Consider the following 12,732-nt stretch of genomic DNA (forward strand, 5'->3'; position numbering starts at 1 on the left):
GAATATAATACTTAATTGTATACAATGAATTGATATTATACATGAACATATTTAATTAGTTACAAAAAATTGATTGATGCATGAATATAATCAATGAAACATATATGAATTCATTTATTTTCAATACATATGTACTAAATTTGCTGAATTTAAAAAGTCTTTCTTTTAATTACTAAAATATTAATTTATCGATAAATTAATATCTCTCTAAATTAATAAAATTTCATGATCCCGAAATTATTAATTTATAGAGGTTTTACTGTACTAGAAAGATAGGATTTCGGTGAAAGTTTGTTAACAAGTAGTATTAGTGCTGGCTAAATTTGAATAATGTACAAAATTAGGGGAAATTAACATTTCTTGACTCATAAGTTAGGCTCGTTTCACTTTGGTCTTATTTATTTCAGGATTAACACTTTTAGTCCCGTAACTTAAAAAAATTAGCATTTTTGGTTCTCCTCCACTTTTTTGTCTACAATTTAAAGGTGTAGCGCACGTGTTTAGCATGTGATCGACCATCCTAACTTGAGCTCTGATGGGGATAAAATGCGAACAAATGAAGCTACAGTCGGCGGGCCTCCGCCCGCACACCACAGAATTATGTTTGTAAATTTTATTTGTGAATAGGTGATGTATAATTACAAATGCAATCTTATAGGATGTATTTGTAATTTATAAAAGTAGGGGGAAAAATGCAAACACCCCCTTGTGATATTACAATGAGCAAATTATCCTTTTATAAAAAAAATTAACCAATTTGCCCCATATTTTTTAAAATGAAGCAATTTACCTCCCTGTTTAGGGGGATAAATTGCTTCATTTTAAAAAATAAGGGGTAAATTGCTATTATTTTTTTTCATAAAAGGGTAATTTATTTATTTTCAATACTATGGAATGTAAATTACATTAAACCCTAAAAGCAGGAGGTGCTTATGTAATTACATTAACTATCTCAAAAGTGTCAGTGTAATTTATCTTATATATTTTATGAACACGCCGCACGAGTTATAAGAGGGTGTTTGACTAAATATTTTTATAATATCTTGTAAATTCATATATTGTATAAAATGTTTATATATCTTCTAAAATATTAGATCCTAATATAATAAGTACTTGAAGTGTTTGTATAAAATAAGAGGAATAACAATTTATAATTAATGTGATCATTAAAAATTGTAAGAGTTTGTTAATATCTTCAAAATTAGTTGGAAACTACACTTATGTTATAGCCATCAAGTATCTTATAAACTGTCATGAAAAACTTATAAGTTCAACCAAACACACTATCAATTGTGTCAAGGTGGGTTAAGACTATAATGTATTTTATAGCAGTGATGAAAGAGTATGCTGGATATTATCTATTAGATTGATTGTTGATCATTTGAGCATTGGAGGGCTTGCGTTGAAATAACCGAATATCCTCCCCCACAATATTATTTCATCATATAAAAGCATGCAAAAATGTAAGAAAAGAACTAGCAAAGTACCTAAAAGAATATTAGTCTTCACTGGGTCAAAACCTGGTTAAACTGGTGAATATCGGCCAATGTAGCATCAAAATTGATTTTCATATATATATATATATATATATATAGAGAGAGAGAGAGAGAGAGAGGAAGTTGGTGGTGGAGGGGAAAAAGAAGGAAATGGGAGGTGGAAAGATGGAAAGGGAGGCGGTGGTAGAGAGAAGGAAAAGGGGTGGCGGAGGGTGGGGGTGAAGAAAGAAAGTGGGTAGGTGGGGAGTGGAGAAGGAAAGAGGGTTGGTGGGGGAGATATTGGATGAGTATTGTGTATCATTGGCGGCAGATATTAAACATCTATACTATTTTAATGGGTTGGTTACAAAGTATGAAATCGATTGAAATGACTTGTCTGTCTCAGACTTGAGAAACCATGATTGTTACATACGTACAATGGTTGTATCTCGGATGTGGCGAGAGATGATCGTGTCATAAACATGATCATATGTTGTAAACCTGGTCCAGTGCAGTCAGAATGTATTGAGAGGGCGGCGGATTTTGATAAGAGGATCTATTCCATATCAGTATATGATAGCAGTATCTCCTATGCACTTGGAGATACATTCATGCTTTTAAAACCTATAGCCACGAGGATTGGTTAAATAGGAAATGGTTTCCCATGTCGATTAATGGAGCGAACGTAGTCTTGAGTACTAAGCGTAGATGTCTAGTCCAAAATAGGAACTAACTCTCAATTCTATGCCCTAAACTAAGGCTAGAATACGGTAGACCAAAGGACCATATCCATATGGGACTCCAGAGCCTAAATATTTATACAAATATTCACCTAGTAAGTGTTATGGACCTTTGCTAAACGACCATTCATGATAATGTATGTTCCTGATTAATGGTTGATCAGGAATAATTAATTAAATTAGATTTAGTTAGTCAATTGTATTAGACACTAGCTAGTCCAAGTTTAGCTGAGAGTAAGCTTAAAGAGCCATACACAAATCACTGAAAAAATGGAGGAATTAATTTTAAAAGACATAAATTAACTTAATTGATTGAATTGGATTTATTTTGATTAATAAATTAGATTTATTGATTAAGAGGAAACGGGCTTATGTCTTTAATTGGATTAATTGACATAGACTATCCTTAGTTGAGTTTTAATTAAATTAAATTTGAATTAAATCAATTGGACTTTGGACTTATTTTAATTTATTTAAATTAAAATCCAATTCAGTACTAAAATAGGACCCAATACCATAGTTGACTTCTTTATATGGAAAGGAGAAGTTAGACACTTCCTTGTAAGAAAACTAGAGTTGGCCAAGTTGTGCTCTTATAAAGCACAACTCTGCCATATGGGATGTTTCTTCCATATCGTGTGATTTACATCATATCATATAGAAGATTGTATAATTAAGGAATTGAATTTTGACTGATTAGGTTATTCATATTCTTCCATGATACACAACACAATTGCTCCCCTCACACACTACTCTACTCGCCCGTTCCCTCTGTCTCTCACTATCTCACTGTCTTGTTGTCTTCTTTGATCTAAGATCAAGTGAGGAACTTGAAAAGATAAAAGAAAATACACTAATTCATAGTGTGATTCCTTAGATCATATTTTTTTTAAGGATTGATTTCTTCTAACAAGGAGATCACAAACCTTTCTCGGTATGGTGTGGATCGTCTTTGGAGGATCTCTATGTTGAGGTCTAGACCATACATTTATGTATATTGCAACTCTCGTTTATATTCATCTATAGCCTCGATTATGTGGATTCTATGTTGTATGTTTAATGATGCATATGTTGCACTGAACACCCAGGAACAATCAAGGGAACACTCCTTGGTCGGATTTTATGAGTTTTTATTATGTATGTTTTTATTGTTTCACGCTTCCACCGTGTATTCCTGGACAGATCGACACCCTTCAAACTAAGAGGGGTTCTATTCTTGTACCCTCCGTGAAAGAGATTTGAATTTGGAGAAAGGAGCAATGCTTGTAGCCGATTCCAAGAAAACGTCAAGGTAACCCTTGGTTTGGATTATGCCCTTCTCATTTTATTTTATCCATAGCCCACGCATGAATAATGCTTGTTTATAATCTCCGCGTTTTATACATCGATAGCTTGAGAACATCAAGGGTACACCCCTTTATTCAATTTTTAAAAATTTTTATTTCATACTTCGCCCGATTCTCAGGCCAATCCACTCCCTTCACCAAAATCGTCGAAAACTTGTATTAACAACGAAATTTCGCCAGAAACTCCATCCCAACAAAGGCTTTTTCTTTTTTCTCTTTTTGTAGTGATATATCTATAGTATTTAGTAAGTGTGAGGGGTAATAGTAATTTGGTCGAAAAAGTATCTATTAACCAAAATACCCTGAAGGATATTTCTTTTTACACCAAATGATCATAAATTTAAGTTCTTTTTTAATAATATTTTACTAATGTACCTTTAAAATTAATTATTTGGGAAAATATCAATTATGATGATCAGTTATTTAATTATTTTTTTCTTTCTTTAATAGAATTAAATAAAAATAATATAATCTTAAATTATGGACACACATCGAATATGCTCTGGTCGCTAATATATATATATATATATATGGTTACAATTTCTAGGCTCTATTTATTCTAGGCTTAGTCCAAATTTCCCGACCAAGAGCAACATGAATTCCAAGTGAATATCCACTGGGGCTAGGCTGTGGCCCAACATACACAGAAGTGAGCCATTTAATCTGTGCGAAGGGCCTTAAAAAGGCATGATTTTTCATCATCATGCTCAGGTATTGTTACAAAGTTGGGAACAAAAGTATGTGATGCGGGCTGCATGTCTTTAGCCCAATTGACCCGTTGTGCCGAGGTAGGTATTTGTAGCCCAATTTGAGTCTTGGCCCATGACCTTTGTCCATAGTTTTTTTCTGATGGTGGAAAGCCCATTTGAGTACCTTATTTATCCCAATAGATTCAAGGGGTGTTCGCAGTAATTTTTATTTTAGTGGTGAGAATAATAATTATTTTATTAACTGTAGATTTGATATGATCTGCTTATAACTTCTAATTTAAAAGAATATTTATAATAGTTTTTTTTTTTTTCCGAGGGAATAAGGTATAAAGAAAGTTATAAATTAAGGACTAGTAAAAGTTTGAAATGTTCGAAAACATTTTAAAAGTAAGAAAAAATTGAAGTTGAAGTTGAATTGTTTGAAAAAATAATTTAAATGGATTTATGGCAGAAGTTGGTTGGAATTTGCTTATAATTTTTAACTTAAATCTCAATTAATAAAACTAAATAATTCAGAAGTGTAAGTTGTAAAACAAAATCACTCTTTTGAGCCCATTTTATGCAGTAAGTTGTGTTGTTCCGAAAAACAGCAGTAAGGTCTCTGGCCTATTTTAATGGGTGTTTAAGGTATCTGTTGCTCCGAATACTTCAAATGATCTCTTAGAAATGTTTTGGATCCTGCAAAACAAAATAGCATTAGGGCCTTATCAAAAGGGATTCTGGCGATGGCTCTTCAAGGCTCATATAAGTCACAAGTTTAAGCTCTTTGAGAAAAAAACTGTAGAACATTGGGGTAGCAATAATTATACGATATATGTCGGTTAGGTTGTACGATTTCATGTGCATTCTTAATCTAAAACATCATCTATGGTATATAGTGGGCCGTACATACTAGAAATGAACAATGGCAAATGGTGGTCCCCCAAGACAAGCAAGTGCTTTTTTTATTCAAGAATGTCTGCCCTTTTCACCAAGTACGGAGGTCTCATAGATTCTTTGGGTACTTAGTGAAATAATTATATATGTAAAGTCCTTTGATAAGGTTTTCGAACATACTGTTGCTGAAGGTCTCCTGGAGAATACTTTATGATATTTCTTTAGGTATTAAAAATTTTTGGTTAATATTCAAGGTGTCTAATGTGCCATTATAAATATCCACACATCAAGTTGATTGGTAAGCGCTTATTTTAAACCTTTGTGTATACTCGCTAAATTAGGTTATGTAGTGTTTGGATTGAAGGAATTGTGATGGGGGATTATTGTTGTTATTGAGGGAAATAACATAAATACCTCTAAGGAGTGTTTATTACAATTTTATGTTGAAGAGTGGCGCCCTCCTGATTCAGGTCAGGTCGGACAACCCAGCTCAAGAGACCCATTTCTTTGAGCTATTGATTTGCCTGACAACACATAAGGCGAGATCACAACACGTGGCTCAAGCAAGCAGACTCTTTCAGACCCTATAAATACACTTCATTTAGGCAAGGTATTTATTACAACTAGACTCGTATTAAATACATTCATATCATTTTCTTCTATCTCGATTCCAAAATTAACTTGAGCATCAAATGATCTTAGATGGGGGCTTCTCAGCAAACCTAAAGATTTGCTCTTTTCTCAGGTCCCAAGTATTATTCCGAAGACGATCGAAGTGACGAACGACCTCAACCCGAATCAAATTGGACCTAAGGATGTCAAATCAATCAAACCTGTTTGGATAAATTCATGCAACAAAAGATTTCGAATCCTCAAACTTTCATTTTAAACTATATTTTCTGATATTATGATGGAATCCAAATATATTTAATATGGAGTTATTTGAATTCCTTATTTCAAAATCCTCCTATTAAATCCAAATCCTTTCACTTAAATGTAGCCTTAATTTAAACAGTTCAAAAATAAAAAAATATAAATTATAACATATTTTTTTCCGCTTATTTTTATAATATATGTTGAAAACCCGCACGTTAAGCCAATTGAGGCATAGGGGTAGCCATGTTAACCACAACTCAAATTGATGAAGACGCTCATGATACACACTTTATCTACATGAACATTAGATTAGATTACATGAGGCGACAAGCATTGACATTATCGTCGTTGAAGAAGTTGCTAACTTTGTCATCCCCGCGGTGGGTGACGTGAAGAGAGCCGTGCCTGTCCGCGGTGTTGTAGCCGTGGCGCCAATAGTTGTAGCTCTCTTTGTATTCACTCGTCATGTCCTTGAAGTAGTGGCTCGACGACGTGAAGTAGAGCGGCGGGTTTGGATACGGCCAGAACTCCGCCCTCTTCCCCGCCCGCCTCACCGCCTTCAACACCTTGTTACGATCAACGTATCCGATCACTCTCACCTTCTCCATCTCCAAGTCCACCTCCACCGAGTCGATCCCTATTAATTCAATCATCAATCACGTGTGTATATATAGTCTGATTTCGTGTGATTAGACATAATAAAATTGTCTATCATATATAATCACACGTCTGATTCACCTCATTGTAGCAATCCTAATTTATGGCATAGTGTATCCCGCATACAAAGTGGGATACACTATCTCATCAGTTAGTTTAAGGTAAAATTACGAAATTTCTTTATATGCCGTTTCACTCTTCACATTAATTTTTTCTTGCTAGTGAAAATACATGCATGTTTGAAAATTTTACTTCAAATTATGACAATTTAATAATAAAATATAATAAAACAATAATACCGCATTTTTTTTTATACTTTTGAGAAATATTTGAATTTTGATTAGATGTTAAGTTTAAGAAAGTAGAATTTTTTATACTTTTATAATTTTTTTCAAAATTATTAAACCTTCATATCTCTCTTTTTGTTATTGAATGTCTATTTTAAACGTCTGTTATATATGACTAAAGATTAAAAAAATATATATATATTCCACAACAATTATTATTGTTAAAATTATATTTCAATAAATAAGAGTTTCTTTTTCTTTTGTATTAATTATTCACAAGCAATGGAGTAGAAATGAAATAACTTAAAAAAAACAACAAGAAAGTATGATATTAGTAGCAAAATATCAATTGACAATTTTAAAGTTATCACTAAAATTATATATTAAGTGAAAAAAAAATTATTATATCACTATATAATTATTAATGACAAACATTATGTATAAAATTGTCAGTAAATATAATTAGTGACACGTCTATAGTGACAACACCATACAGCGACAATTATTATTTGTTTTCACTAGGTTGTCATTATATACAATATGTGTTACTAATTGTATTTAGTGACTTTGTGCACATTTTTTTATTACTAATTCTTGCTAATAACAATTTTTAAAAAATAATAGTAACTATTAAAAAATCATGAAATTCATTATTGTGACAAAATAAATATTCTTGTAGCTAAGTATATACAATTAGAGACAATATTAAAATTGTCACTTGATTTTTTTCACTAATGTTCTTTCTTTTTGTAGTGAAATAACGTATTTAATCATGCTTTATAATCATTTCAATCAAATACCATATCAGATTATCATATGGGACATCACACATATACAATACGTGAAACCAAATACTATATAATGAATGATTGGATTAATTATCCGTCAATATTTCATCCCATCTAATCCTATCATACCTAATTCTATCACACGAAATTGATTGAGAAAACCACGGATAAGCCATGTGACCATCTTTATTTCAGAACAGAGGAAAACAACCACGCATATTGTCGTCAATTTCCTAATAGAAGTTGGTAGTAGAACTGAAAGTGAGAATTTTATAAGTTACAGGATTTTTTAAAAAATTACATGAGAAGTGGAATTAAAAGTATACAAAATTTAAATTATGGGATGAAAAATATAAAAAATTTTCATATATATTTAATTAGAATAAAAGTAAGTAAGGTACCTCTAAGTTTGCGAATGGCATTTTTGACAACTCTTTCGCAGCCTGTGCAACACATCCTGACTTTGAGGTCCACAGTCTGTGAAACATAACTAGGCAGTATTTAGTGGAAGGAAAGTAATAATTTATATGTATTTATATAATACATAGATATATGTATATATATATATATTGTAGATGGTTTGGTATGATGGTAAAAAAAATAAATAAATAAAATACCTCGTTGTGTTTGATACGGACAAAAGAAATTACGAAAAATGAATTAAATTTTTATAATTTTACAAACTAAGTCTTTCATCGTCACTATTTTGTATTAAAAATTAAAAAAAATTCTAAATAATTATAAATTACTAAAAATATTAGAATTAAGACTGGAAAAGTCATTAATAAATATACATCAAATAAGAGGTTTTTTAAAGACTATTATTTCAATTGAAGGGAGCATTTTTTTATAGATAAATTATTTTTATATATAGGTAATATAATAAATAAAAATAAGATTTATAGTTTTGACCTTTTTAACCTTATATTTCTACTAAATTGGACGAAAATAAACTTGGGTTTTCGAGGATTCCACATATATATATATATATATATTCCAGTTTTACTACCCTTTTAAATTGTTCTCTCTAATTAAAATATATATCTTATTTTAATTATATATTTATTTTTACTTTGCATCAATTTCTCATCTTAACACAACAAGCTCTTAGTATTTTATCCAATAAATATATGAATGACTTCCACATATGTCTTATTTTAAAAAAATAAAAATATCAATTATCTAACTATTCAGACAATAATATAAAACCAAAGATGCTGTCCACTAAAGTGAACAAACATAATTACATATGTATATGCTAATATGCCTCCAGCTTTCTTCTTATTCCATTTGCATTTGTTCCTTTTGCATTTTGGATTAATTCTCTACTACTACTATATTACATACCTTTTTTAATTAATTAATATTATAATTACCCTACCCAGCCCTTGAGCTATGCATGGCATATATATATATATATATGTTAGATGCTTTTATCTACCTAGCTCCTATATATACATATAAAGATGCATATATACGATGTTATGGCATGAGGTCTCTGTGCGCATATAATAAATAATCTTTTACGTATTAAAATAATATAAATAAAAATAAAATATATAAACAAACACACCACAAAAAGGAAAAAATACAAGCAACCCCTTGTGATATTGCAGATGAGCAAATTACCCCTCTATGAAAAAAAAATAGCAATTTACCTCCCTGTGTTTTAAAAAAATGCAGCAATTTACCCCTGTATATAATTTTTAAAATAAAGGATTTACCTCTTTAGACAGAGAGATAAATTGCATCATTTTAAAAAACAGAGGGGGATAGATTGCTATTATTTTTTCATAAAAGAATAATTTGCTCATTTATAATACCACATAGAGGTAAATTGGATTAAACCATGTTTCAAAAAAAAAAAACTGACTTAAAAATATTATCAACACAATGAAAAAAATTGATACGACAGTGCCTCAAGTTATTATTTAAATGTAAAAAATATTTTTTTTATATTAGTATAAATATATTCTAATCTCCCATCACCAAGGAATTGAATACCATCTTTGCCATGCCATCTTTCAAATTCTGTGTGCCATGAAAATGTATCTATCCCACTCTATTCGGATTTTCATAATTTTAAGATGGTGCGACACATATAATCACATAATGCATGTGTATACAATACCTTCTTCGTATGTAAATGGCATATAATTTATATACAACATTGTTATATATGTAGAAGGCTTTATTGCAATTTCGGTTCTATATTTATACGGTATTTAATTTGACGCTTTGATCCTTAAAAAAATGAAACTTGTCATTTGGTCGATTTCGTGATTTAAGAACATATTTTGCTGAAAATATTTAATTTTATAGTATTGCCATGTGCAATTCATATGTCAACTTCAGTTTGAAGGCATACGTAACTTAAAAATATGGTTTTTTGGCTGACTTTTAATTTTCTGTAAAAATATGTCCTCAAATCGTGGAATTTACAAAAATAATGGACCAAATCGTAAGTTTTATTTCTTAAGGATCAAAACACTTAATACCTATAATTACAAGACAGAAAATACAACAAACCATATGTAAAATGCAATATAAGATGAAAACCAATTTACAAGATAGAGGATATTGGGATTGTTAATGCAATTAAAGCTACAAGTAGATTATAGTGAAAGAGGGAAAAAAACTCACAAAACACAAAAGAACGTAATTAATTAAGCGTCTGAACTCTGAGAACAGACGCACGGTTTCTTCTTTATAATACACACACATTCATCTCTACTCAAGCAAACATTCAAAATTTGAACTCAAAATCTCAAAAGAGATCTTGCGATTTGATTGGATTATTCCCTTGCGCCTTGTTTACTGGGACGGATTTGATATGTTCATTTATTTTTTTCTGGCCTGCTTGACAAAAGTCAGACCGGTCTAGTATAAACAAGAAAAATAGGTGGATTTAAATCCCACCAAAGGTGGTGGGATTTAAATTCAGAGGGGCTCACTTATTTTGGATAAATATTTTATTTCCATTTGTGCCATCAATGCTCCATTTTTGACAATTTTTTTTTAAACTTGGCAAATTTGCAAGCTTTCATATTCTTCCTATTCTCACCATCGTCGGCGCCGTTGACACCTCTCCCATCCCATTCATCTCCCATTGTCGCCACCTCCCTCGCCTCGCCTGGCAGTCCATCTCCATCTTCCCCGTTTCCTACCTTGCTCGCTCATCCGCCACTGCCCTCCATCTCCCCACTCCTCCCTAGTTCCGCCACCTCCCTTGCCTCCTGGCGTCGCCCACCTCACTCCTCCATTTTCAACCACAGCACCCCTCTCCTCCGGTCCGCCATCTCTCTCTCTCTCTCTCTCTCTCTCTCTCTCTCTCTCTAAATATATATATTTATATATAACTTTTACATAAATTATATTATATATTACATATTTAACTTTTATAATTCATATAATTGTGTATATAAATTTATATATTTGTGTACATGAAAAGTGCCAGTTAATGTATATTGTATATAAAAATTAATATTGCATTTTAACCAAAAAGTTAATATAAACAAATTTATAAAATAAAATATATTTAGTATGGTATTTTTTAACAAAAAAAATTAATTATGAACAGTCTTAGTAAAATAATGTCAGGATTTTCTTAGAAAATACAAATTAGTTCACATCTCAATCTCAAATTGGTCTAGACTAAATATTATATTAGTCATACCCATTATTTTATCAATACACATAAACAAAAAAAAAAAAAAATTGTAGCACTTAAAATAATTAATTTTAACTCAATCCCAATACGTAGTCCACTCTTATCCTATCACACATGAATCCCATCTCCCATAGTAAACACCGCGAAACAAAACAAGTATCTCTAAGCATAAAAATATGAAAATCTAACTTATACTTAAATTACTATGCATGTGTTCACACACACATACAAAGTACACTGATACCTACGTCGTCTTGAAAAACATCATGTGTGTCAGAAGTTGACACATTTCATCTTGGACTATTAGCTATGAAATATAACAAGAAAAACAAGAAGTTGAAACTTCAAGTAGAGTAGAAAGTAATTACGTCAAATATCAGGAGAGCAGAAGATGAAAGTAATACTACCTGCAACGACAGCGGACGGTGGGACGTAGGAGCGCGGTGGTGGTAGTTGTGTTTCGGCCTTTTGGTGGCGCTATGATCTTGATAGCCAAAGAAACAATATGCTAGAGCCGTTACCAAAGATCCAAATAGTCTCTCGAGTAGTTTAACCATTTTTGTTTTCAATATGAACGACAGAGAAGGAGAGAAGTGATGAAAGAAAGAGTGGTAATTGTTGCAGTTCAAGAAATGGTAGTAATAGGGATCCTCTTAGCTCCCTTCACTTCTAATGTCTTTCCTCAACATATATTCCTCACTAAGGTACCTCCTTCTCTGTACTCTGCTATATAATATAACTATATGTGCACTGTTCTTTTTAGATATTTTCTTCTTGCCCCTTTTCTTCCTTTCTTATTCTTTGAAGCGAACTCTAGTCTGAACCCGATTCGACTAAAATCTAAATAAATTATATGATAAGTGTAATACACTTACTTCGTGATTAGTGTGCAGTTGAGGAAAAGTGACCAATCACATAGCAAATGTGATACACTTTCTTTGGATAAGAATTTTTCATACTGGGATTAAAAAAATTACTGAAGAAATTAAGTACTGGCGTAGAAAGTATTGGGAGTGTTTGCAACTGCACTTATCAACTTATTAATGAGAATGACGAAGTTTGTGTTTTTAACTTATAACTTCTTTTGAACTGTTCAAATTAAGCCACAAGTTATAAGCAGCTCATTACTCTGCATGTGATTGGAAAAATTGTCTGCACTAAGTTATTTTTACTAACACTTAAACTTAACTTTCTTTTTTTTTTTAATTTTCATTTCTACTTTTCCAACAATACTGCTAACCTTCTCTGTTGTTTAAACTTTGTATAAAACTTATTCCCACCATAAAAGTAGGAGCTGCTGAAAAATT

The 12,732-nt window shown here is 31.4% G+C and overlaps 1 protein-coding gene across 1 annotated transcript; it reads right to left on the minus strand.

The window, feature by feature from the left end:
* On the minus strand, positions 6,171-12,147 carry LOC105164391 (heavy metal-associated isoprenylated plant protein 30). The gene is made up of 3 exons (XM_011083035.2): positions 11,833-12,147; positions 8,157-8,232; positions 6,171-6,660 (listed from the first exon to the last, which is right to left on the minus strand). Exons 1-3 carry the CDS (start codon positions 11,980-11,982, stop codon positions 6,338-6,340), a joined length of 549 nt encoding a protein of 182 aa, XP_011081337.1. The 5' UTR covers positions 11,983-12,147; the 3' UTR covers positions 6,171-6,337.

The sequence above is a fragment of the Sesamum indicum genome, linkage group LG6 (genome assembly GCF_000512975.1).
Source record: "Sesamum indicum cultivar Zhongzhi No. 13 linkage group LG6, S_indicum_v1.0, whole genome shotgun sequence".
Taxonomy (NCBI): Eukaryota; Viridiplantae; Streptophyta; class Magnoliopsida; order Lamiales; family Pedaliaceae; genus Sesamum; species Sesamum indicum.

What these genes read in the sequence shown, in the direction of transcription:
- LOC105164391 (XM_011083035.2), bottom strand. Translation starts at nt 11,982, where the DNA reads ATGGTTAAACTACTCGAGAGACTATTTGGATCTTTGGTAACGGCTCTA. An exon ending in ACCGTCCGCTGTCGTTGCAG is followed by an intron (nt 8,233 to 11,832) that starts GTAGTATTACTT and finishes TATGTTTCACAG; the next exon opens with ACTGTGGACCTCAAAGTCAG. An exon ending in TGCCATTCGCAAACTTAGAG is followed by an intron (nt 6,661 to 8,156) that starts GTACCTTACTTA and finishes TTGAATTAATAG; the next exon opens with GGATCGACTCGGTGGAGGTG.